The following is a 24,923-nucleotide window of genomic DNA, read 5'->3' on the forward strand; positions in this document are numbered from 1 at the left end:
TATTTTGTTATAAATTTTTTTTTATCATAAATTTCAAAAAAATCTCTAAAAAAGAAGCTATTTTAAATAGCTTTTCGTAAAAATCATTTTTTTAGAGATGACTTTTTTAAAAAATGTGATTTAATTATGTATATGAATAAGTACAGACACTCCACTTATTCACCTTTAAGATATAATTTTTAGTCACTAGATAAAAAAAATAAAATAGGAACAAGTATGGTCACATGGTTAAATCAGCATAACATTCTCCTAATATATTTTGTTTCTGGTGTGATTCGGTGTTTGTTCTTCTATTACTATTTGTGTAGGTATAATTGTAGAAACTTTGTTTTGATTGGAATTGGTTGTTTGATCCCTCCACACACATTCACGCGCGCACACACATAGACGCACACACACGCACATACTCACACACATACTTTTAAGGGCCAATTCTAACATACACAAGTGCATCATGTCTTTCATGGTGCACAAGTTAACAATATCGTTATAATGAATACGAATTTTACAAAATCGACCGTTGGATTGAAAGTTTGTATCATATAGATCATCCATTCCAAATTTTAAAGAAATTAATAATCATATGATACGTCATTGAAGCCCATCAAGATTAACGGTTTATGAGTTTTATTAAATACCGTTAATTTTGATGAATTTCAATGACATATCATATGATTTTCAATTTCTTTAAAATTTGACATAGATGATCTATATGATACAAACTTTCAATCCAACGATCGATTTTATAAAATTCGTATTCGTTATAACGATATTGGTAACTTGTACATCATGAAAGACATGATGCACTTGTTCATATTAGCCAAATCTACTTTTAAGATACTTTCAAAAATATATTATCTTTTTTGTTTTTTTTTTTAATTAGTACCTTGAGATTACTGATTAACATTTTTCAATAAATAATATTGGATGATCTGAGTATGAGCGAAGTGAATTAATTGGTCGAAATTTTTTTTTGTCTTACATAAAGTGGTAATCTACTGAAACTAAACTCACGTAATTGTGAGATTCCGGTTTCGAACCAGGATCACGATGTCCGACTTAACAATTTCAAATAAAATTTTGCGAGTTGAGCTTATGGTCAAAGTTAAAAAAGAATAATGTCACCAAAGAGGGCCATTTTATTGTATTTTATGCTATAAAGAAGTAGAAAAATAACATGAGAAAGGTAGCCCGGCCCAGGATCAGGTCTTTGATTGTTAAAGTTGCTATTACTTGTTTGACAAAGTTGTATATTTTTCTTATGTATTTATTTGTGTAAGAAACATCTTTTCTTATTTTAAGATTCCATTATTCAAGTTTTATTTAAGTCCTTCATTAGAACTAAACTTATTTGAGGCTATTTCGAATACTAAAAGTAGACAAATTTTTCAAGTGAAATTCAAACCTTAGTTTATTATGACAAGTTTGATGCATTGAATGAGACATGGTTTGACACTCTATTAATTATCAGACAAACCTGAAGAACCTGGTTTGACATGGTTTATCAAACTTGAAGAACCCCGTCACCGCAGCCTCGCCTCACTACTAGATCCAGCACAAATAAGGTTGTACCTCACATTCATAGAAATAGCAGGCTAGGGATTATCAGACTAAATCCTAACAAGATTGCGCCTCACTCTAAATCTTAACAACTAGACTAAATCGTTTCGCATATGACCCCAAGTTGATAATAATTTGAGATTCACAGTCTTTGATGGCATCCAACTCTGAAAAAAAGATATTTGCATGTGTTCACACAAAAAAAAAGACTATATTTGGTCTCTCAGATGAGCGATTCTGCCACACACTAAAAATATATTTGTGAGGTTAATAGAAAATTGATCTTAGTGATATAGTCGCCATAAGCCTCTTATTCGAACTATAGTATCTATGCATCTGAATTTGTATACATTGTTTGACCTGTAATGAGTTAAAACTGATCAGCCACTCCGAACAACCAAAACACCGCACTAAGACGGGACAAAAAAATCATTGCACAAGACGACTAATAAACCAACACGCTGCACTTAGACGACAAAACAGAAAAATAATAACTCAAATGTATGTGAAAAATACCTATTTAAATAGATGACGAGTAAAAGCAATAAAGACAGATGATTCTAAATAAAAAAATACCCCTTATTGGTTATAAACTTCTAGATAATTTTAATTCACCACACATATCATGTTTTGCAGTCAATCATTTTATTCTAAGAACCTTTGAATTTTTTTTTCCAAAGGTTTAGCCTCCATTGGCAGCGATATCCCACCAGATGAAAGGTGAGCTTTTACATTTTTGGTTCTCCCCTTGTTCCGAGATTGCTGCACCATAGAAACTACTTTTGGGGACCTATGCCAATTTTCAATTATATATGCCATGTTTTATGAAAGGCAACTTTTTTGTTGCTTAGCTATTTACTTAATTTTAATTAATTTAATAAATTTTGATCACATGGAAAAAAAGGACTTTCAATAATAGCTAAACCTGTTGAGAGAAAAGTAAAGGAATCAATGTATAAAAAAAAAGGTAATGCATAATGTATCACCTTATTTAAGGATTTTTTTCATGCATTTTTTTGTGACATCTCAGCCTTTTATTTAATTAATTAACAATGTAATTTTAATTTTTTTATATTTAAAAAATGAATGGTAGACTGACCAAAAAAAAAAAAAAAAAATGAATGGTAGATATGTGAATGGAATCTCCTACGGTGAAAACTGCATCGAAGAGAATCCAAGTCCAACACCTTCTATAAGAGATGGAAATATAACAAAGTGTTCGGTTTGTAACATAAAAGTGTTATGTTTGTAATTTTCAGAAAAGTTGAAATTGTTACCGGAACGCTTTAAACCAGTGTTTTTAAAACCGGACCAGACCGACCGATCGGACCGGTCCGGTCGGGAACCGGCAGTATACACAGTTCGGTTCAGGTGCAGAACCGGTTTTGCATTTAATCCGCTGAAAACCGGAATGATCCAGCTGGGTCTCTGGTTGAACCGCGAACCGGAAAAATCCAGCTGAATCGGACCGGACGGTTTATAAGCTTGAATAATTATTTCAAAAAATACCAAATGTGGCCAGGAGGTTTTGAACACAAAACCATTTGATAAAATGGGGACAAACTTACCACTTGGCGAATTCAGTTATTGTAACCATATTTCACTTAATTAATATATAGTAGTTACTATTATGTAGATTGTAGAGACATAAAAAATCACGCTATCATAGTGAATGAGACATATGTTTATTTTTTTTTTTTATGAATACCTATTAATAAAAGACATTGTTTATTTTTTTTTTATACTTATTGTATATTTCATTTTGAAATATAGTTAATTTAAAACAATATATATATATATATATATATATATATATATATATATATTAGAAAGTATGATGCAATATCTATCTATCTATATATATAAATCCTAAATAGTTCTCCTACCACTAATCCCAACCCTAATTATATCAACCAATCATAGTCTTTAGATCATTTTTTTTGTGAATAAATCAAGAGTTAGATAGTAAGTGGAATGTATTAATTCATATCATAAATTCAATAAATCATTATAATGGATTACTAAAATGGTTGCCTCACTCAATGATGCTAGCCTCACTACTACCGTTGAAATTGTTATCAAAGGTGAAACAATCACCTCTTTTAATGTTTTTTTAGTGCCAAGCATTTTTATTGGCATTCCCACTATAATAAAAAATGGTTTTAATTAAGTGTTTTTGTTAATATTATTTTGATAACATCTATTGTTTCAATTTTTTTACCGCATCTATTGTTTCAATTATTAATTTATTATTTATACAAATAATTTTTTGACGATTCATTATAGAACAACGCATAATGCCCGTGCATCGCATGGGTAAATAAAAATAATGATGGAATGAGAAGTTTTTGAGTATATGAATTTTTATATTAATTTTATATTTGATCAATATTTTAGTATAATTATATTATTTTTTAAATAAAGGTCGGGCCAACAGTTATGCGGTCCGACCAGTGACCCATCGGTCCAACCAATAACTCAGTGCTTCGATCGGGTCGATCACCGGTCCGGATTTTAAAACTATACTTTAAACAAATGTTCCAATTGGTATTTAATCTCCAGAAAAATTTATATTGTTACCTCTAAATTACTAGTCTCACACCCGTGCGATGCACAGGTGTTATGTGATATTTTATATTATAATGTTGAAAAATTATTCGTATAAATTGTAACAATAAGTATTATAAAATGAAAATAATAATAATAATAATAATATAAAAGTGATGTACTTATCACTTCCTCCAACCAATATATATACCTATATGTATAGAGAATGAGTACGGACCATCAAAATTGAATGAATTTTTTTTTTTGTGGGGTGCGTCAGCCAATGCAATAGTGCAACGCATAGGCGACACACTAAAATTGAATGAAATATGATAATGATAATGGTTATTATATATTTCAATCCCATAACCTAACTTTTTGCATAACCTTCACTCTTCTCTAAAATTATAATGTAATTAAGTCAATAATGTATACACTCTTCGTATTTTTTTGTGTGACTAAATTATAAACTCTTTGTTGTTTCTATGAAAACGGTTGACATTTAAATGAGATAAATGTTGAAAGAGAATCCAACTATGTTCATCTTCATTGTCACTAAGAAATGTTATAATAATGTAGAAAAGTGTAACATCTTGTGACATCAATTTTTGGATAATTGGAGAGGTATAATTCAATAATAATGTAGAAAATTGTAACATCTTGTGACATCAATTTTTGGATAATTGGAGAAACATAATTCTTTATTATTTATTATGAGATTGATATAATATAAAAAAAAAATAGAGATGAGAATGATATAATATAAGGAAGTGATGTGGAAACAAAAAAAAAAATAGAGATGAAAATGATATAATATAAGGAAGTGATGTGACATTATTGTGTGATTTAATTGGATGTAAGTGGGTGATGTGGATTAGGGTTAAGATGGATAGTAGGAGAACTATCTAGGAATTATATATATAGATATTGTATGGGATATGATGATAATAATAATATTGTGCGAAAAGGGAGTTGCTCAATTTGGGCCAAAAAAGAAACATGGGGGTGTGGGACAATGATGTCGAATGAAGAAAATTTAGAGGTAAGGTGGCTTAAGGATAGGGAGGTGGCTATATTAAATGAGAAAATCCCTCCATGACATTATATAAGCAAAAATTGACTTTTTAGGTTCATTGCATATTTAATGTATCTATCTTATAATATAGACCAGATACATTAAATATATAATAAACCTGAAAAGATGACTTTTGCTTATATATTGTCACGGAGGGTGTATATGTCAAGAGTTTGAAATGTGAAAGTAGAAGATTGGTTAAAGAGGGGGAGTGCAAAAAGAAGGCTCTATTCTTTGGGCCAAATAAATGGTCTCACTTGATTAATTCTCACAAAAAGAAGGTGGTGCAGAAAAAAAAAAAAAAAAAAGGAAAGAAAGAAAAGTTCCAAAGTAAAGAAAAGGAAAGGCTTTGGAGACTCAAGAAGACATAATCCAAAGTGAAAGCTCTAAGTATATCGGGTAAGTAATTGTATACCTGTGCAAAAATTAATTTCGAGCTCGAATATTCAAATTGTGCTAAATGAAGGTGAGGTGAATTTGGTGGGTGATGATCATATACAAGAAGTTAGAATCTAAGCGGGAAGACTATTTTATATAGGTTTGAATTTGGGTATTAATACTTAATAGTAATGAGAAAGGTTGAGAACACTAGACAGAATGAAGGGAGCAGGTAGATGTGTTGGCACTACAAGAAACAAAAATAAATAATGTCAATTCTGCTCTGTGTAGAGGGTATGGTAGAGATAATCTTGACTGAATTTGTAACCCGAAAATTGGGAGGAGTGGAGAGATGTTACTGGTATGGGACAACGATAAAGAAAAGCTATTGCATACATTCCAAGGACAAGGATCTATGGGGTACATGTCTTCAGTGGGGAGAGAGAAAAAAAGAAGTATATTATAAAATTGTACGTGCCTTGTAATTTGATAGCAAAGAAACAATTGTGGGTTTGATTTATTGGTGGCAAGACAATGCTATGTGGCATATGTATGTGTGTTCTGGGTGACTTCTATTTTAATATATTGGTATTTAGCAATTGGAGAGAAGAATTAGGGAATGTGAGTTTGTGGACGCTTCCAACAGATGTCTCCGATCATTGTCCACTAATTCTAAGGTATTCGAATGTGGATTGGGGTCCAAAACATTTCCGATTTAATAATCATTGGTTGAAGAATAAGAAATTTAAGGAAGTGGTGGTAGGCTCCTGGTCACAGTCGAGACATAGAGGTTGGATGTGGCATGTATTCAGAGAAAAATTGAAGGTGCTCAAAGAGGTTCTAAAAAAGTGGAACAATGTTGATTATAAAATAGCTTCATTGGTGAGAGAAAGTGAGGAGTTAGAATTAAAGTGAGAAAAATAATAGTGAGCTTCTTTGGATGTTATTGAAAAGTAGAGATTGTATACAATTTCAAAGAGCAAAGTCAAAGTGGCTCAAAGAGGGTGATGCTAATTCAAGGTTCTTCCATGCTTGTATTAAGGGGAGGAAGGTAGTGTGTATAAAATAGTGGCAAAGGTGTTGGCAACAAGACTTGGATTAGTAATGGAAAAATTTATCTCAAAAACTAATTGGCTTTTATAAAAGGTCGACTGCTTGTTGATGGTGTGTTGACGGTGAATGAGGTAGTGGATTTAGCAAAGAGGGCAAACAAGGGTTGATGATATTTAAGGTGGATTTTGATAAGGCAAATGACTCGTTAAATTGGGGATTCTTAGAATACATGTTGGTTCGGGTTTTGAGAAAAATGGATTGCTTGGATGAAGGCTTGTGAATTTTTTGGAAACCTTTCCGTCTTGGTAAATGGTAGTCTGACTCAAGAGGTGAACATATCTAAAGGTTTAAAACATGGGGACCCATTGGTGCAATTCTTATTTTTACTTGTGGTCGAGGGTCTTAGGGCACTTATATCAAGAGCGGTGTGTGTGGGCTTCTTTACACCTTTTGTGATAATTAGTTCGGAAGTTTCAGTGTCGCATTTACAATATGCCAATGATACTTTGTTCATTGGAGATGCGTGTGTTGAAAACTTGTGGTGTGTCAAGGCGATTCTTAGATGGTTTGAGTTGATGTCGGGGCTCAAAGTGAATTTAGCAAAGAGTAAGATTTTCGGGGTGCTTATGGACCGAATATTCTTGGAAACAGAAGCAAGGTTTTTAAATTGTAATTTGGGGGAGTTGCCATTCATCTATCTTGGGCTACCGGTCGGTGCTATCGCAAGGAAAGAAGCAACGTGGAAACCAGTAATCAAAGTGCTTCAAAAAGACTACATTTATGGAAAAATAGATATGTGAGTTTAGGTGGTATGGTAATTTTAATTAACTACGTTCTAGCGGCAATTCCGACATTCTATTTGTCATTTATGAAAATGCCGATGATAGTATGGAAGAAAATGGTGATGATACAAAGAAATTTTCTATGGGCCGGAGCTTGGAAGTAAAAAAATTCTTTGAGTGGTGTGGGCGGATGTATGCTATTCAAAGGAGTGTGGGGTGCTTGGAATAGAAAATTCAAGATTGGTCAATGTCTCTCTTCTTGCGAAATGGCATTGGCGCTTGATAACATCTCCTGATATGCTATGGGCTTCAGTTCTAAAATCAAATTATGGTGGGGATGGGGATGTAGTGGTCACGTCAGATTTAAATAGATGAGGTAATGCTGGATTATCATCACTTTAGTGGAAAGATCTATGTAGGCTAGGATTGATCAAAGCGAAAGAAGGTGGACATTGATATCGGGATATAATTATTAAAAAAGGGGAAATGTTGCGACAACAAAATTTTTGGCAAGAAATTTGGATAGGTGCAACTCCTCTTAGTCAAGTGTTTCCAAGACTGTTTTCGGTTTTAGTACAAGTAGATTATTTCATTAACCACATGGGACATTGAATTAATGGGATATGAGTATGACACTGAGATTTAAAATCACTAGTAGAAAAATGACTTTTGGTTTGGAGATACCACTACCGGTATGTGAATACCAGTAGTGAAATACATTTGACCAAAGGATTCCACTACTGATATTTTTAAAACGGTAGTGGAAAGTTCAGAGACAAGGGATTTCACTACCGGCTTTGCTAAATCCGTAGTGGAAAGTAGACACGGTGGCAATGTCGTAATTACGTACAAATTTGTTTTAATTATCTTCCACTACCGATCTAGGATTCACCGGTAGTGGAATCCTAATAGTGTTATTATTTTTTTCATATTCCCACTTTTCACTACCGATCTAGGATTCACCGGTAGTGGAATCCTAATAGTGTTATTATATTTTTCATATTGTCATTTTCATTCCCAATTTTCATACGCGTTCAATCTCCCTCCCACTGCAAACTCTCCATTCTCAATCGTCCCAAGTTCTTCCAAATCGTCCCAAGTTCTTCAAATCAAACACTCCAATTTCCCAATCATTCTCCAATCTCTCCATTCTCCATTCTCCATTCTCCAATCTCTCCAATTTCATTCGGTTTCATTCTCCAAACCCTAGAATGCTTGAATCGCCTCCAAATTTCTTCGTTTTTATTCGGTAAAGGTATGAATAAATCAAACTTCCTCCAAATTTCATTCGTTTTCGTTTTCATTCATTTTCATTCTTGTTCATTCGTTTTCATTCGCTTGGGTTTTCATTCGTTTTCATTCACGTCGTTTTCGTGGGTCTGTGATGTTCATTTCTGTGTGGGTCTGTGTTTTTTTGTGTGGGTTTTCATTCTTCTTCTGCTTGATGGCTTGATGATGAGAATGTCAATATAAAAATACAAATTTGCATGAGATTTGGAAGTCTGTGTAGGTCTGTGTAGGTCACTTTAGCATGAGATTTAATGAAAAGTAAAAAGATATATGGTCATTTCTGTTTATGATATTTATTTTGCTGCTATTTTGATTATTTTTTACTTCATAGATGATATGTAATGTTTTAAACCAAGCCATGTTTTGCTGCTATTTTGCTGCTATTATATCAGATTTTATTGTTGAAGCTAAACTCCAAATAGGCAAGAAAATTCAAATAACCAAGCCATGTTTTAATGTCAAAGTGTGATTCAAAATTCGTTATGTTGCTGCACATGAGGGTGTTAGGTATAAGCAAGTATATAGAAGTCACTCATGTTAACCTTGTGCTTAATATATTCAAGGTATATAGAAGTCACTCAAGTTATAGTACTTAATATATTCAAGGTTGGCTAAGGAGTGAAAATATGGAGTTAGAATAGTGCTTAATATCTCTGCCATATAATATACTTACTCAAGGTGACCAAGTTTGATGTAGTTAGAATAGTAAGGGAAAATATGGAGATGGTCAAGAGGGTTTTGGTATGAGCCTAAGATAGCTGAGTAGTGTCTCTCCAAATACCCTTCAGCTTCACCACATAGCCTTATAAGATGGGATCTTTTTTCTTGCAAATACCCTTCAGCTTCGGCTTCAAGAAAACATACAACTTGGCCATGGGCAGGGGTCAATATTTATGGCCAATTGTATAAACATACAACTTGTTTTGATATTAACTAAGTTGTATAAACATATTTATAAAATTATCAATGCTTGTGCTGTGCAGGGGTTGCTGTGTTAGGCGGTGATTGCTGCTCCTGCGTTAGGCGGTGATTGCTGCTCCTGCGTGTTGCTTGTGCTGTGCAGGGGCTGGTGTTGCTCTTTTTTGGTGTTGTCATCTTTGTTTGAAGTTAGAAGGTTCAATCACGGTCTCATCTACAGGTACCGATTCTATTTCAAAACATAGAAGCTATAGGCTATGAATTTTTATTAAAATAGAATGCATAATCTAGTCATTCTGTTATAGGCTATGAATTTTTATTAAAATAGGGCGAGAGAATGTTTCGCAATAGTAACAACCTAGTCATTCCTTTAACTTAGAATGCATAAATTTCGAAACGTAGGTATGGACCGTAGTTGGATGAGAGCTAATCGATTAAGTACTGAGTACAGACATGGAGTGATGGAATTTCTACAGTTTGCGGAAAGTAATGCTGAACTAGAACGTCCTCCTCCTGAATTTCCTCCACTTTTTCTATGTCCGTGTATAAATTGTGCAAATAAAGAACCAAAACGTACTAAGAAAGAAATCATGAATCATCTAATTTGTGACGGGATTTGTCAAAATTATACACAATGGATATGGCACGGTGAAGTAGTTGCAACGCCAAGTGTGTCCCATAGAGAAAGTGGTAGTGTGGATATCGATGATCGACTGGAAGACATGATGCGTGATATTGGAGAAGATTCGTTTAAGAGGGCGCATGTGTATGAAACTTTATGCAGTGACAAGGATGAACCATTGTATCCGGGATGCACAAATTTTACCCGTTTGTCTGCGGTGTTAAAATTGTTTAATTTGAAAGCAAAAAATGGGTGGACCGACAAAAGTTTCACTGAATTGCTTGAATTGTTGATACAAATGCTTCCAGAAGGTAATGTAATGCCAAATCGTTATTACGAGGCGAAAAAAGTATTGTGTCCAATGGGTTTGGAGTATGAAAAGATACATGCATGCCCTAATGATTGTATATTATACCGAAAAGAGTTTGTAAACTATAATCATTGTCCGACATGTAAGGCGTCTCGCTACAAAAAGAAAGATGGTGATTCTAGTGATGATGAGGTGACCAAAACGGGTCCTCCCGCGAAAGTCGTATGGTACCTACCAATAATTTCAAGGTTCAAGAGATTGTTTGCTAATGCAAATGACGCAAAGAATCTTAGATGGCATGCAGAAGAGAGAAAATGTGATGGCCAAATTCGCCATGTAGCTGATTCTTTGCAATGGAAGAAAATTGACTCTTTGTTTCCAAATTTTGGCAAAGAGTCGAGAAACCTTAGACTTGGACTTGCTACTGATGGAATGAATCCGTTTGGTAATCAAAGTACTAACCATAGTTCATGGCCTGTTCTCCTGATGATTTACAACCTATCTCCTTGGTTGTGCATGAAGCGTAAATATATTATGTTATCGATGATGATTTCAGGCCCAAGACAACCAGGAAATGACATAGATGTTTATCTAAGTCCACTAATTGATGATTTGAAAGTGTTGTGGGAGGAAGGAGTGGATGTTTTTGATTCGTATTCTGGTGAACAGTTCAACATGCGTGCCATGTTGTTTTGCACCATCAACGACTTTCCGGCATACGGCAATTTGTCTGGGTATTCCGTTAAAGGGCATAATGCGTGTCCCATATGTGAAAAAAAAACATGTTATAAGCAACTGAAAAATGGAAAGAAGACTGTTTATCTTGGCCACCGAAAATTTCTAAATCGTTATCATCCATATCGTAGATTGCGAAAAGCTTTTGACGGAGACCAAGAGAATGGTGTTGCTCCAACGCCCTTAACTGGAGAGGAAGTTTATGAACGACAACGAGACATTAATGTTGTCTTCGGAAAGTGCCAAAAGCCAAAAGGGAGAGTGCCAAAAGCGAAAGTGCCAAAAGCCGAAAGTGAAAGTGTCAAAAGGAAAAAGCAGCCTGTTGTGAAAAGTATATGGAAAAAGAGGTCAGTGTTCTTTGATCTTCCATATTGGTCTAGTCTTGATGTAAGACATTGTATTGATGTGATGCACGTGGAGAAAAATGTATGTGATAGTGTAATTGGAACACTTCTCGACATTAAAGGCAAGACAAAAGATGGTGCACATGCTCGTCTTGATATGGATTTGATGGGTATACGACAAGAGTTATTACCACAAAAAATCAATGACAAGACATATTTGCCTCCCGCGTGTCACACTTTGTCTAAAGACGAGAAAACAAGTTTTTGCAAGTGTTTACAAAGTATCAAAGTGCCACATGGTTACTCGTCAAATGTCAAGAGCCTTGTATCAATGAAAGATCTCAAATTAATCGGCTTAAAATCTCATGATTGTCATGTCTTGATGCAACAACTACTACCTGTGGCTATTCGTGGGATATTGCCCGATAATGTTAGGAAAGCTATATGCAGGTTGTGCTTATTCTTCAATGCAATATGTTGTAAAGCAATTGATCCATTGAAGTTAGACGAGTTGGAAAACGAAGCTGCAGTTATCTTGTGTCAATTGGAGATGTATTTTCCTCCTTCATTTTTTGACATTATGGTTCATTTGATTGTTCATCTAGTAAGGGAGATTAGATTGTGTGGCCCAATTTATTTACGGTGGATGTATCCAATAGAGCGATACATGAAGATCCTAAAAGGGTATACAAAAAACCCACACCGTCCGGAAGCTTCGATTGTTGAGAGGTACATTGCAGAAGAAGCTATTGAGTTTTGTTCAAACTATTTGTCAGAAGTGGATGCTATAGGGGTTCCCAAGTCTCGTCATGATGGAAGATGTGACGGTGTGGGCACGCAAGGTTTAAATGTCAAGAGCATGCATATTGATATAATTCTTCAAGCACATTTGTATATATTGAATAACACTGATGAAGTTCAACCTTACTTGTCTGCTCACAAAAGCATCATAAAGAAAATGCACGATAAGATGAATGAAAAATGGGTGTTAAGAGAGCATAATAAGAAATTCTCAGAGTGGTTTAAAGAAAAGGTCTGCCAAGATGATAGTGTTTCCGATACAATAAAGTGGTTGTCCTATGAGCCTAAATGTAACATATTGACTTGGAGTGCATATGATATTAACAAAACTTCCTTTTATACAAAATCAAAGGATGACCGCAGTACCATGCAAAATAGTGGGGTTATGATTGTGGCAGAGTCCATGCACTTCTCTAGTTCCAAAGATAAAAATCCGGTTATGGCATCTACACCCTACTTTGGGGTGATTGAAGAGATCTGGGAGGTTGATTACGTTGTGTTTAAAGTGCCTTTATTTAAATGTAAATGGATTGATATCAACAATGGTGTGAGAATTGATGAATTAGGATTTACAATAGTTGATCTTTGCAAGTTAGCTTATAAAGACGAACCTTTCATCATGGCATCCCAAGCAAAACAGGTGTTTTATGTCAAAGATCCTTCTAATGAACGGTGGTCGGTGGTTCTACAAGGAAAAAATGTGCATGGTAGTTATGAAAATCAAGAGCTTGATATTTCCGAAATTCCTCCTTTCTCATCAGATGTGCCTACCTTCATTGAAGAAAACGAAGAGGATGATGTGCATGCAGCTATTCGTTTAGATCATGACGAAGGAATATGGGATTAGAGAAGAAAAAGCTGCAGATGCTAGCATATCATTGCTTTTCTCCTTTTATTTTGATTATGTTTTGATGTGCTGTTTATGTAATGCATCTGTAATGTTTTGAATATGTACTGTTAGTTTTTAGCTTTTATGTTTTGAAAAAAAAACTTATGCTACTGCTGTATTGTTTAAATACTTAAACAGATACGATATGGCTGATTCAACCGACAACTCTGCTGAAACTAGTCAACGTAATAAAAAAAGTGTTAGAGGTCCCACTATGTTGAAAGCAATTGAAAACGTTCGTAAAACGGGTATAAAGATCCCTCTCCAGTTTGATCTAGAAACTGGAGAGTGTTATGGTAACAATGCCTCCCATTTTAAGAGTTACGTAGCACTTCTTACTCGAGAAAGATGCAGTATTGCGAAAGAGTTGTGGAAACATATACCTGAAGGAGTAAAAAATGCTATGTGGACAGATATTAAGGTATTTGAAATTCAACATTTTGTTATATTTTATTATCATATCAAATACATCTTATGCTAACACCAAATTTTTTAATGTAAATATTTTAGGCTATTTTTGTTATACCCGAGTTTGATGATGCAAAAAGGAATGATCATTTTAAGAAAATATGGTTTCACTATGCGGCGGAGCGGTGGAAAGATTTTAAATCACGGTTGACTAGAACTTATATCACAGACCCCAAACCAGATGACGTTCCTCCATACGTCAAGTATCCTTACATCAAAAAAGATATATGGGAAGAGTTTGTGAAGTATCGACAGACCTCTGATTTTAAGGTTAGTGTAATTTCAAAATCATTAAACTGTGTTGACTGCTGCTACTGCTGCTACTGTGTTAAATATTGTGTTTTGTGATTTGTGATTTTGTGATTTTTATGTCTTGACTGCTGCTACTGCGCTAAAACCGCGCTAAAACTGCGCTAAAACCGCGCGAAAACTGCTGTTTCTGTCTTTAACATTGCCTAAAACTGTGATTCTGCTGAAACTGCGTTAAAACATTGCCTAAACTGCTGAAACTGTGACTGAAACTGTCTTTAACATTGTTGGTAGTCTGCTGAAACTTGACTGAAACTGAAACTTGACTGAAACTTGACTGAAACTGTCTTTAACATTGCCTAAGTCTGCTGAAACTGCTGAAACTGCTGAATGTGATTTTTACATTACTAATTATTTGAGTTTATAATAGGAAAAAAGTCAAAAGGGTAGGGAGAATCATGCAAAGAATGTTTACCCACATGTATTATCCCGTGGAGGGTATAAGAGGCTCGAGGAGCAGATGATCAATGAAAAGAGATTGTCCTTATCGAAAGATAGTTCTGGCTTAACTGATGATGATCGTCATCCATCTCCACCGGAACGCTATGAGACATGGACGAGAGCACGACAAAAGAAAGGGGGAGAATTCACATCCGAGCCTGTAAAAAAAGTTGCTGAGAAAATTGTAAGTAACATTATAATCATGCTTTTGCTTCAAGTAACACAATTATTTACTATATTGTGACTTTGTTTGTGCATGTTGTAGGAGAAAATTGTTGAAGACTCAAAAAAGGGTGACTTTGTTCCAACGAGACGTCACGATGTCCTAACAGAAGCCATTGGAACACCTGAGCATGGTGGTAGTGTTCGTGGTGTTGGAAAAAAACATAACATTACCACTTACTGGGGAAGATCAAAGGTTTCACGTCAAAGTCAAGGTATAGATGTCAAAGAACAACTAGCAGCATTTAAAGCAGATTTGGAAGCTAAGTTTGAGGAAAAGTTGGCGCAAGAGCGTAAGATGATGCAAGATTCTCTTATGGAGACACTAAAGTCCACGGGTTTATCCCAAACCTCTGATACAAATAATAGAGTCATGGTACCTGAAGCGCAAACTGAACAACTTGTTGTCACCGGAAGCGCAAAAGGGAGTTGTTCTCCTGCACCGGTCAAGATGCAAAATGAACTCAAGGAGGTTGTTGTCACTGAAAGCGCAAAAGGAAGTCGTTCTCCTGCACCGGTAGCAGAGGCTCAAGATAACATGGACGATGTTCAGAAATTGTTAATCATGGTTCTGAAAAGGGGTGATGATCATTTGAATGTAGAATTAATTCATTGTTCAATGTGTACTAATTTTCTCATGTCTTGCAAGTGTATAAGAGAGTTGTTGGTGGGTTTTATTTGGCTCGACATGAGTACTCTAAGTGTTTGGTGCTCGTAAGTGTACTTTCTTATTTACTACTATCTCAATATCTGTTAATATGTTATATATCTCTCCTAACTTTAAAATTATATTCAGGTACATTCATCGTTTATGCATTGAAAACAACACCACAAATGTATATGGAATTTTGGAACCAACTTTTCTGAACATTGTTGGTGATGCTGGGAAAAAAAGTGATCAGAGAATATCTCAAAGTAAATGCAAGAAATACATCCAGCATAAGTTACAAAATGAAAAGAAAGAGTGTCAATTATTACCATTTAACCATGCGTAAGTTTGTATGAATTTGTGTATTTTTTTAATACTTATTTATTTTTTATAACTCATAGTTATTAACAATATAATACTGTTCTTCCACGCACGCGTACAGAGGACATTGGCAGTTGATAATACTTTGTCCAAAGATAAATACCGTGGTTGTTATTTGTTCACTACATTGGAAACTTAATCCAATAATGGAGAAAATTGTTTCAAGGTAATTAAGTTTATACTTTAGGGGTTTTGGTTATATACTATAAACATAAATTATTACAAATTTTATATGATTTTATGCGGCTTTTTTTTTCTTATGAATTAGTGTTTTTACGGTTGATCAAATGGCGAATGGCAATAGAAAGAACAATACCGTATGGCTTTATCCACAAGTAAGTGTGGTATTCTAACTTTATATATATTTACTTTTTTGATAAGTAAGTGTGGTATTTTTTGATCAAATGTTACTATATATAATTTGTAGGCGAGGAAACAATATAATTCAAATGACTGTGGATACTATGTAATGAAAAATATGTTGGACATTGTCACTGCTAAGATAACTGATTCTTGGATGGAGGTAATAATTTTTATTTTTTATACATCAATAATTTTTTATAACCGAGTCAAGAATAGTTTTATATTATTATTTACTTATTGTAGGTATTTAATGACCCAAAAGAGTTAACAGCTGAGGAGATGTATGAATTGCGATTACGTTGGTCAACATATTTTTTGGAGTTATTGGAGGGTTAAGATTTATCTGGTGAGTTATAGAATAGTTAATTATTTGAACTTTGTTTTTGCAAATTGGTCTATTCAATACATTGCAGCAATTTTAGTTTACACTTGTTTATTTGAACTTTGTTTCTGTCAAATTTGAGATTCTGCAGGGTGATGAATTGGTTATTAGCTTTAGTTTGAGTCTTGGAAGCAGATCAGGTGATGGAATTGGTATTTTGGCTCGGATGTGCATCTCACTGTTTTGGACTGTTTATTTTGGACTATTTTAGGATGGTTTTATGAAGGAATTGGTATTAGAATTGGTATTTTTGTGATGGAATTGGTATTTTATGAAGGATTGGTATTTTAGAATTGGTATTTTAGGAATTGGTATTTTAGGAATTGGTATTTTAGGATTGGTATTTTAGGAATTGGTATTTTAGGACTGTTTATCAGGTGATGGAATTGGTATTTTAGGATGTGCATACTGTTCTAGAGTTTTGATTTTTCATATTAATATGCAGGCACAGGAATTGGTATTTTGGCTCGGATGTGCATCTCACTGTTTTGGACTGTTTATTTTGGACTATTTTAGGATGGTTTTATGAAGGAATTGGTATTAGAATTGGTATTTTTGTGATGGAATTGGTATTTTATGAAGGATTGGTATTTTAGAATTGGTATTTTAGGAATTGGTATTTTAGGATTGGTATTTTAGGAATTGGTATTTTAGGACTGTTTATCAGGTGATGGAATTGGTATTTTAGGATGTGCATACTGTTCTAGAGTTTTGATTTTTCATATTAATATGCAGGCACAGGAAGCTACAAAAAAACGAAAAAAAAAAAAAAAAAAAAAACTAACATACCACTACTGATATTTATAACAATCAGTAGTGAAAACTAACATACCACTACGGGTATTTGTAATTACCCGTAGTGGAATCCTCAATTCTAAAAAAAAAAATGGAATAGCATACATACCACTACCGGTATTTACAAATACCGGTAGTGGAATCCCAGATTCTAAAAAAAAAAAAATGAAAACCATACATACCACTACCGGTATTTGTAAATACCGGTAGTGGAATCCCAGACTCTAAAAAAAAAAATGAAAACTATACATACCACTACCGGTATTTACAAATACCGGTAGTGGAATCCCAGACTCTAAAAAAAAAATGAAAACCATACATACCACTACGGATATTGAAAATACCCGTAGTGGAATCTCATACATACCACTACCGGTATTTGTAAAAACCGTCGTGGAATCCTCATAAATTTAATTAATAATACAGTAGAAACCTGACATACCACGACGGGTATAAAAAGACCCGTCGTGGAAAGTATTGACTTACAACGACGAGTGTGTTTACTACCGGCCGCGGCCAGTAGTGGAATCCCTATTTGGCCGGTAGTGGAATCCCCTTTCTGCACTAGTGAATGGAGACGAAAACTATTAGTGACAGAGATCCAAAATCCGTTGGTAGAACTCGTGTTGTCTTTTACCGTCGGCCACCCTAGTCGTGCATTATGGGCGCAGTATCCCATCGAATTTTGGTCAGTATGTCATTGCTAGAAGACTGTCACTATATGTATTTGAGGGTTTACCTACGGAATTAACCGTAAGTATATCGTAGAAAACCATTCTAAACTTAAAAGACCTCTAGCCAAGCCTCTTTAATTTTTGACACCTGAAAGGATCCGAAGTCACATTAGATAATGAAGAAATTTATCAGAAGAAAAACTTGTCTTCCATCAGAAACAAAACTTGTATAGAAAGCAACCTACCTAGATATCTTAATCTTAATCTTAATAATATACAAACTCAAACCCATGTTAGGAAAATAAAGCTTATTTGTCCACCTTTAACCACATCGTTGCCAAATCATCATTAATTAATAGATTTTACTAGGAAGATATATCTTATTGAACTATGTATATCTTATTACAATAAGTGTTTCAACTACATGGTTTGGCTATCTTTTATTGTCAAATATCATTAATGTTGCTTTCACGATTCTTTAATTATTCATTTTCTATTTATTTATTGGTTTGGTTACCTTTATTCAGGGTGCTACCTAAGTCGAGGAAAAAGAATGTGAAGTAGTAAGAAGAGGAAGAATTGATGATTTTAAAGTTTGAGAGCTTCTATGGTTAAATTACACAACATGCTTATATTTATCTGTTCATATTTTTCTTTTATATTAATGTTCTGTTGTGTTTCTGCCTGATTGTTTTTCTCCTTATAGTTCAACTGTAGGGTTCCTCCATCAGCTATTGGTCCCATTGTATCAACATGTTTTTGGTTATTGTTTGAAGAATCAGACAAATTAAATCCTTCTTTTTGTGGCTTTATTAATCACACCTTGCATTAGGCTAGTAGTGAAATACAGAGTATTTCTTTGCATATGGTGTTGGAAGTAAAGTCCTTATAGATAGTGTTCTTTTGTTGTTTGGAAGAGAACACTATTATGAGTACAATAGGAAACTTTACTTCCATGTTATTTTTATAGGAAAAGTTTCTTATGAGTACAAGGAATGATCATTTCAATATTTTTATATTCACATGTGATTTTTTTTATTGAATTTATCTCCCCCTTTTTAAATATGAAATTTTTGCATTGACTTTATAGAGATGTTCTTAATGTGCAAGGTATGTGCAAGAAAGTTGGACCATCAAAAATAAACCGGGACTTGGAGAATTGAACGAATGATTTGTCTTTGAAGGCATAGTATGATGACTATCATGTATTTCTACTTCTTTAGGACTTGAATCCAGGGATATGTGGTCATGAAGATGAACAAATTGCAAGACATTTTTAGTTTTCTACTTCTTTAGGGATTTGGATTCCCTGCAGTCAAAAATTGACTGCAGGTGAATCTCAACCACTCATTTTATTTATGTTTTTTATTTATTTGATGAGTATTAAATTTGGACTATTAGATAGTGTGAATGCATGACTGCATGGTGAAAGTAAATACACTCAATCCATATCCCTTCTTTAGGACTTGGAAAATTGTATTTAATTTAATGTGATATCAAATAGTAAATTAGTCAATAATTTTGATGTCATACTTCATTTCTAACTTTTAATATTTGTTCCATGCTAAGAGATAAGATAATTGAAGGGAAAAAAAAAACTCTGTTAATCCTTAGCATTTCACTATATGCTCAACCTGCTACTCAAAATCACGGGGTTATTGAAAGCGTGCCACCAACTTTTACCTGTTGATCCATAATATTTTAATCTTAATAATATATTAGCATTCATAAATTGATAATTGTGTACGAAATTACTAAAAGACGGTGTTTCCCGTGCGTTAGCACGGGCACTAGAACTAGTTATGGACAGACACAAAGTAAACTTGGACATACAAACAATGTAACATCTTCCTGCATAGTAAAGACCAGAATGATTATATATATTGTTGTAAGAAACAACACCTGAGTTGACAGCACTGACATTGCATCACTAGTAACATGTTGCACTACTCAAAACTGTGGATATCTTAAGGGGGAAATTGATATAACGGTCTAGAATCATCAACAAGAGATATCTATAGATCCATAGTTTGAGAAAACTCACACCTTCGCAGGAGTCCTCAACCAAGACCAATTGGAGGTGACATCAACAGGGGGCAATAAGCTTCTCATAATAATCAATTGAAGGTGACTACCCTTGTTTTAATTGCCAAAGGTTATGTGCCCAGAAAGTAACAAGGAAAATCGTTCCCTTTTCCTGTAGTTTAGGCGACGCTTTAAAATAATGTGCCCAGAAAGTGACAAAAAGCGTCGCCTCAGATCATAAGCAACGCTCGCATACAAGACACTTGAAAAACGTCCCCTATTCTTTTAGGCAACGATTTTCACGGTTCTGGCAACAATTTCCAGATGTTGTAGTGTGTGTACCTCACAAAAGGTTTCTTTGTCTTTGCAGTGCCAACTTGTGAAAGGGATACAGTCAACATATGGATACCATGTGATTAATTGTTGATGTCTTAATGGTTCACAAATTATGTCTTAATGGTTCAAAATTATCATCACTTCTCCAAAACAAATTTCACAGGCTTATCTCGAATATTAGAGGTGTTCGATACACATAAAATATATGTGCCTAAATTATATGCCCAAGTAAGACTTCCTCATATGTTCTGCTATTTATTAGAAAACACAAATGATTAATATAAAATAAAATACATGACAAGTTTATGCAGTATAGAAAGCTGATTCGCCTTACAACTCTCTGGACTAAAATATTGGAACAACTGTATCAACTCTCAAACAAAATTATATTAAGATATGACTATGAAAATTGGAAACCGATTTTAAACAAGTCTATCAGATGCCTTAAACAGAATTCACTAGCTAGCAAGGAAAATCCAATCATATACTGATATTGATGTTCAAATATTCTTAAGATACTACAAATTGCAATTGTAAAAATATGAAAAATATGACAGATTTAAGTGATAATCACATTTTAAGACTATAAATATCTTTTATATAGTTACATATTGGTTACAACAATAGGGCTCCTAACTACATGCTTCCCATCCTTCCAAGTGAGATATCCAAAAGATTCTATATTATTTTGTCTCATTGTTGGACCTTCAATGCTCAACCTATAACTTATCTTCTGGTTCTTTTTCTTGAACACCAATTTATTTGGGATAACGCTGAGACGGAACCCTTTAATTGGAGTAATGCTAGCAACATAAGTCGTTCGACCTTCACCAACATTGGTAACTGTTCTGTGAAAATGTTGTGTGGTTTTTGAAGAAGAATTTCTAGCATTGAAGAAAGCAATAAAAGAAGGGTAATTGAGATCCAATGACGGTTTAGAGCAATCACTGAAAGAGGATCGTGTAATGGCGGAGATGTTTTTCTGTGTAAAGTTAAGTCCACAAAGAAGATTAACATAATCTTGTACGCCAACATCATAAACAAGACCAGGGTCAAGTGCTCTATTGGGGTTGATGTGACCAGCTCCCAGTGCAAGAGGGGTTGCTTCTTTATCTGTTGCAAGATCTTTGATGTGTTTTTTAGTATTATCAAGTATGTCTGATGTTGTCATCATTGCCGATCTAATAGCTGCAGGGCTCCAATCGCCATGCGCTCCTTTCAAAAGTGCTCCTACACCAGCAACATGAGGACATGACATAGATGTTCCAGTTAGAAAATTGAACTTGTTGAAGATTTTATAAGACCCAAAACTCAACACAGGAATATTTGTAGGCCATGCAGCTAAGATTGATGTACCAGGACCTGTAATGTCAGGTTTCAAAACATATGGACAACTATTTGAAGGCCCTCTTGAACTATAATAATCCAGACTAGGTGTTGGTTTAACACCAAAAGATGTTATCTTGAAAGACATTTTTGCTACTGAACTAGAGTTAGAGTTACTCTGTATGTAATCTTTGACAATTTCTCCATATTTCTGGTTAATAATGATCAATGGAAGCGGCTGCCATAAGAGTTGTGACATTTCAATTTCAGATATGTTTGATATGAAAACACCTCCAACAACTCTTGCTTCAGCCACATTATAAAATTGGCTAGAAAGAGTTCCATTATTGTTTTCACAAACCACAATCTTGCTCTTCACTTTGATAAGTTCAGTAATATTATCACACATACCCATGAAAACAATTGGAATATTACTATTAGAGAAGATTCCCAGATAAGAAGCAAAACCAGTGACTGAGACTCCATTACCAAGTGAAAGACTCCCCCGAAATTCGCGATCCAGAGTGCCAGCAGCAACAGTTGTCACCCATGGTGTTCCATTGTGAAGAGTTTTATAGGAAGGACCATCATTTCCAGCTGAAGTAGAAACAAAAACACCTTTCTCCATAGCTGCAAATGTTGCTATAGCAACACCATCTTCATACAAAGACACATTGCTATAGCCTAGTGATAATGAAAGAACATCAACACCGTCGGCTATTGCAGCATCAATTGCAGCTATTACATCAGATGATACTGCATCTCCTTTTGGTCCCCACACAGTCTTGTAGATGGCGACTCTAGATAATGAAGCTATTCCACTAGCTGTTCCATTTGCATAACCAAAGAAAGATGCACCATCTACTCTACTTCCGGCTGCTGTTGTCGAAGTGTGGGTCCCATGACCATCTTCATCACGTGTGGTGTTCACAATCGTTGCACTTATGTTAGAAAATTTTGCCAAGAACCCTCTGTTGAAGAATCTAGCTCCAATGAGTTTCTTGTTGCAAAAAGATGAATTGTTTGTATTTTCAAATTGACATAATTGACCTTTCCATTTAGAAGGAACTTTAGTCATTCCATGATCTTTGAAACTTTCACTTTCTGGCCAAACACCGGTGTCAACCACACCAACGATTATATCTTGACCAAACTTTGAAGTTTTCCATGCTCCTTTGTCGGGATTAAGGCCAAGAAATTGAGGTGAATGTGTTGTGTCTAGCTTCAGCGGTAAATCAGGTATTGAAGAGATGTAACCGGGGGAGGTTTTGAGAGCTTCATGCTCTTCTGGTGATAGATTCGCGCTGAAACCATTCATAACATTGTTGTATGTATAAATAATTTTAGAAGAGGTAGACTTGAGAATATTGTTGGTAGGAGTAACTTGAGAAAGAGTGGATTCATACCAACTATGTTGATTTGAGAATACTTTTGGCATAACTGATAAATCCATATGAATGATATAATTATCAGAGCGAGCCAAAGTAAAACTTAAGTGAAGACTTGCAATATAAGAGAACCACAAAGATAGACGAATATTGGAAGCCATGGTTGAAATCCAGTCGCTTGGTTATCTATGATGCAGTATAAAATAAGTTGTTTTGATGCTAATATTCATATACCACATACATGTATCGTAACGGAAAAATAAAAAAATCTGCATATATTGATTTGTACTAAATAAAAAATTAAATCGGTCACTATGAGGTCAAACTAAATTATGAACGTTTCTTTTCTTTTTGTACAAAACGTTTCTTTCTTATGTTTTTTCTTTTTTTGTTTTTTTTTTTAATTATGGACGATTCTTTCCTTACCAAAAAAAAATATGATTATTTGTATCTAGTCTAGATAATAATTACTCCCGTCGACCTTAATTATAAGCAACTTTTCACTTTTTAGATTCATTGGATAACAAATGAATCTGACCTTAATTATAGACCAAATACATTAGTTTTTCGATGAATCTAAAAAATAGAAATTTGCTTATAATTAAGGCAAATATTTATTACCTTTTAGATTAGTAAATATTTTTTTATTTTATATATGTACTCCAATACAAATAAATTTTAGTCAAGAAAACAAAAACATACTCCGTTTTTTTTTTTTTTAATTGTCCAGTTTCGTCAGATTTAGCGTTTCAAAATAACTGTCTATTTGGTGTTTTAAGGATAGCAAAAATTCACTTTCTTAATTTGGTGTTACTATTTTAATTTTTAAATGGACATTTGAGTATAAAGAGTACCTATATAAGATTTAAATATTGAATATTAATTTAGTCAAAAAAATATTGAATATTATTATTTTTTTAATTCTTTGGTATACATATTATGTGTTCACCTTTTTTTTTTATAATTAACTAGGGCCAGACAGGGCGCGTTCCGCGCTTGTCTGTACGTAATTATGTAAAGGGTCTTGCTAACGAGTGTCCCCAGGGCACTTTTTAAGCATTCTATTTAAAGAAACTTTTTATTCAAAAAGGTAAACACTACAATTTCCAATGCGTTGATTTTACGCATTCCGATAAAAAGACATGTATTATGGTGAGTTTGTTAATAAAAGATTTTTGCCGCTAAAAAAAAGACATGCCTTATGTTATTGAAAGTTTGCTAATAAAATATTTTTTATGCTAAAAAAAAATTTACTGTATTGTTGGTATAATGAAAAGTTTACAGAAATTTTTTTTTTGTATCCTATTTATATACAGGTATAGATATTGAATTTTAATTTTTGAAGATTCTCAACAATACTATGGGTCCGTTTGGTTTGACTATTTTTGTGCTTATGCGAATCATCTTATGCAAATAAATAAGTTTTTATGTATTATTATACGTTTTTCAATGTAGTTTATGAGAAAACAACTTATTTATAAAGATACAATTTTTGTTAGCAAAAACTTATGAATTACTATAAAACTTTATTTATTTGCATAAACTATTTTCATAAGTTCAAAATAAGTCAAATTCAAATGGACCCCATATATTATTATTATTATTATTATTATTATTATTATTATTATTATTATTTTTAATTTGTAGAGTTAAATGTTTTAGTTTTAGGTCCATACAAAATTTCCAAATTTTATTTTCGGTCCATGTAAAAAAAGCTCCATTTAGGACTCCATTTATCTTTTCATTGCACGGATAGATGACATGTCAGAAGTTTTATAATTATAAAAGACGGATTTATAATTGTGATACCAACTGAAATTTTGAGAACATAAATATAAGGCTTAATTAGTAAAATGGTCT

The 24,923-nt window shown here is 33.8% G+C and overlaps 3 protein-coding genes across 3 annotated transcripts; 2 read left to right on the forward strand and 1 right to left on the reverse strand.

Moving 5' to 3' along the window:
• Positions 1–9,281: 9,281 nt before the first annotated feature.
• On the forward strand, positions 9,282–15,352 carry LOC123886402. Its single transcript, XM_045935721.1, has 6 exons — positions 9,282–9,823; positions 13,443–13,725; positions 13,815–14,042; positions 14,452–14,706; positions 14,788–15,261; positions 15,347–15,352. Exons 2-6 carry the CDS (start codon positions 13,450–13,452, stop codon positions 15,350–15,352), a joined length of 1,239 nt encoding a protein of 412 aa, XP_045791677.1. The 5' UTR covers positions 9,282–9,823; positions 13,443–13,449.
• Positions 10,008–13,262, forward strand: LOC123886401. Its single transcript, XM_045935720.1, has one exon. It carries the CDS (start codon positions 10,008–10,010, stop codon positions 13,260–13,262), a length of 3,255 nt encoding a protein of 1,084 aa, XP_045791676.1.
• A 5,601-nt stretch (positions 15,353–20,953) lies between the features above and the next one.
• Positions 20,954–23,224, reverse strand: LOC123886403 (subtilisin-like protease SBT3). Its single transcript, XM_045935722.1, has one exon. The coding sequence runs from the start codon at positions 23,222–23,224 to the stop codon at positions 20,954–20,956; it is 2,271 nt and encodes a 756-aa protein (XP_045791678.1).
• Positions 23,225–24,923: the final 1,699 nt, after the last annotated feature.

This window comes from Trifolium pratense, linkage group LG5 (genome assembly GCF_020283565.1).
Source record: "Trifolium pratense cultivar HEN17-A07 linkage group LG5, ARS_RC_1.1, whole genome shotgun sequence".
Taxonomy (NCBI): domain Eukaryota; kingdom Viridiplantae; phylum Streptophyta; class Magnoliopsida; order Fabales; family Fabaceae; genus Trifolium; species Trifolium pratense.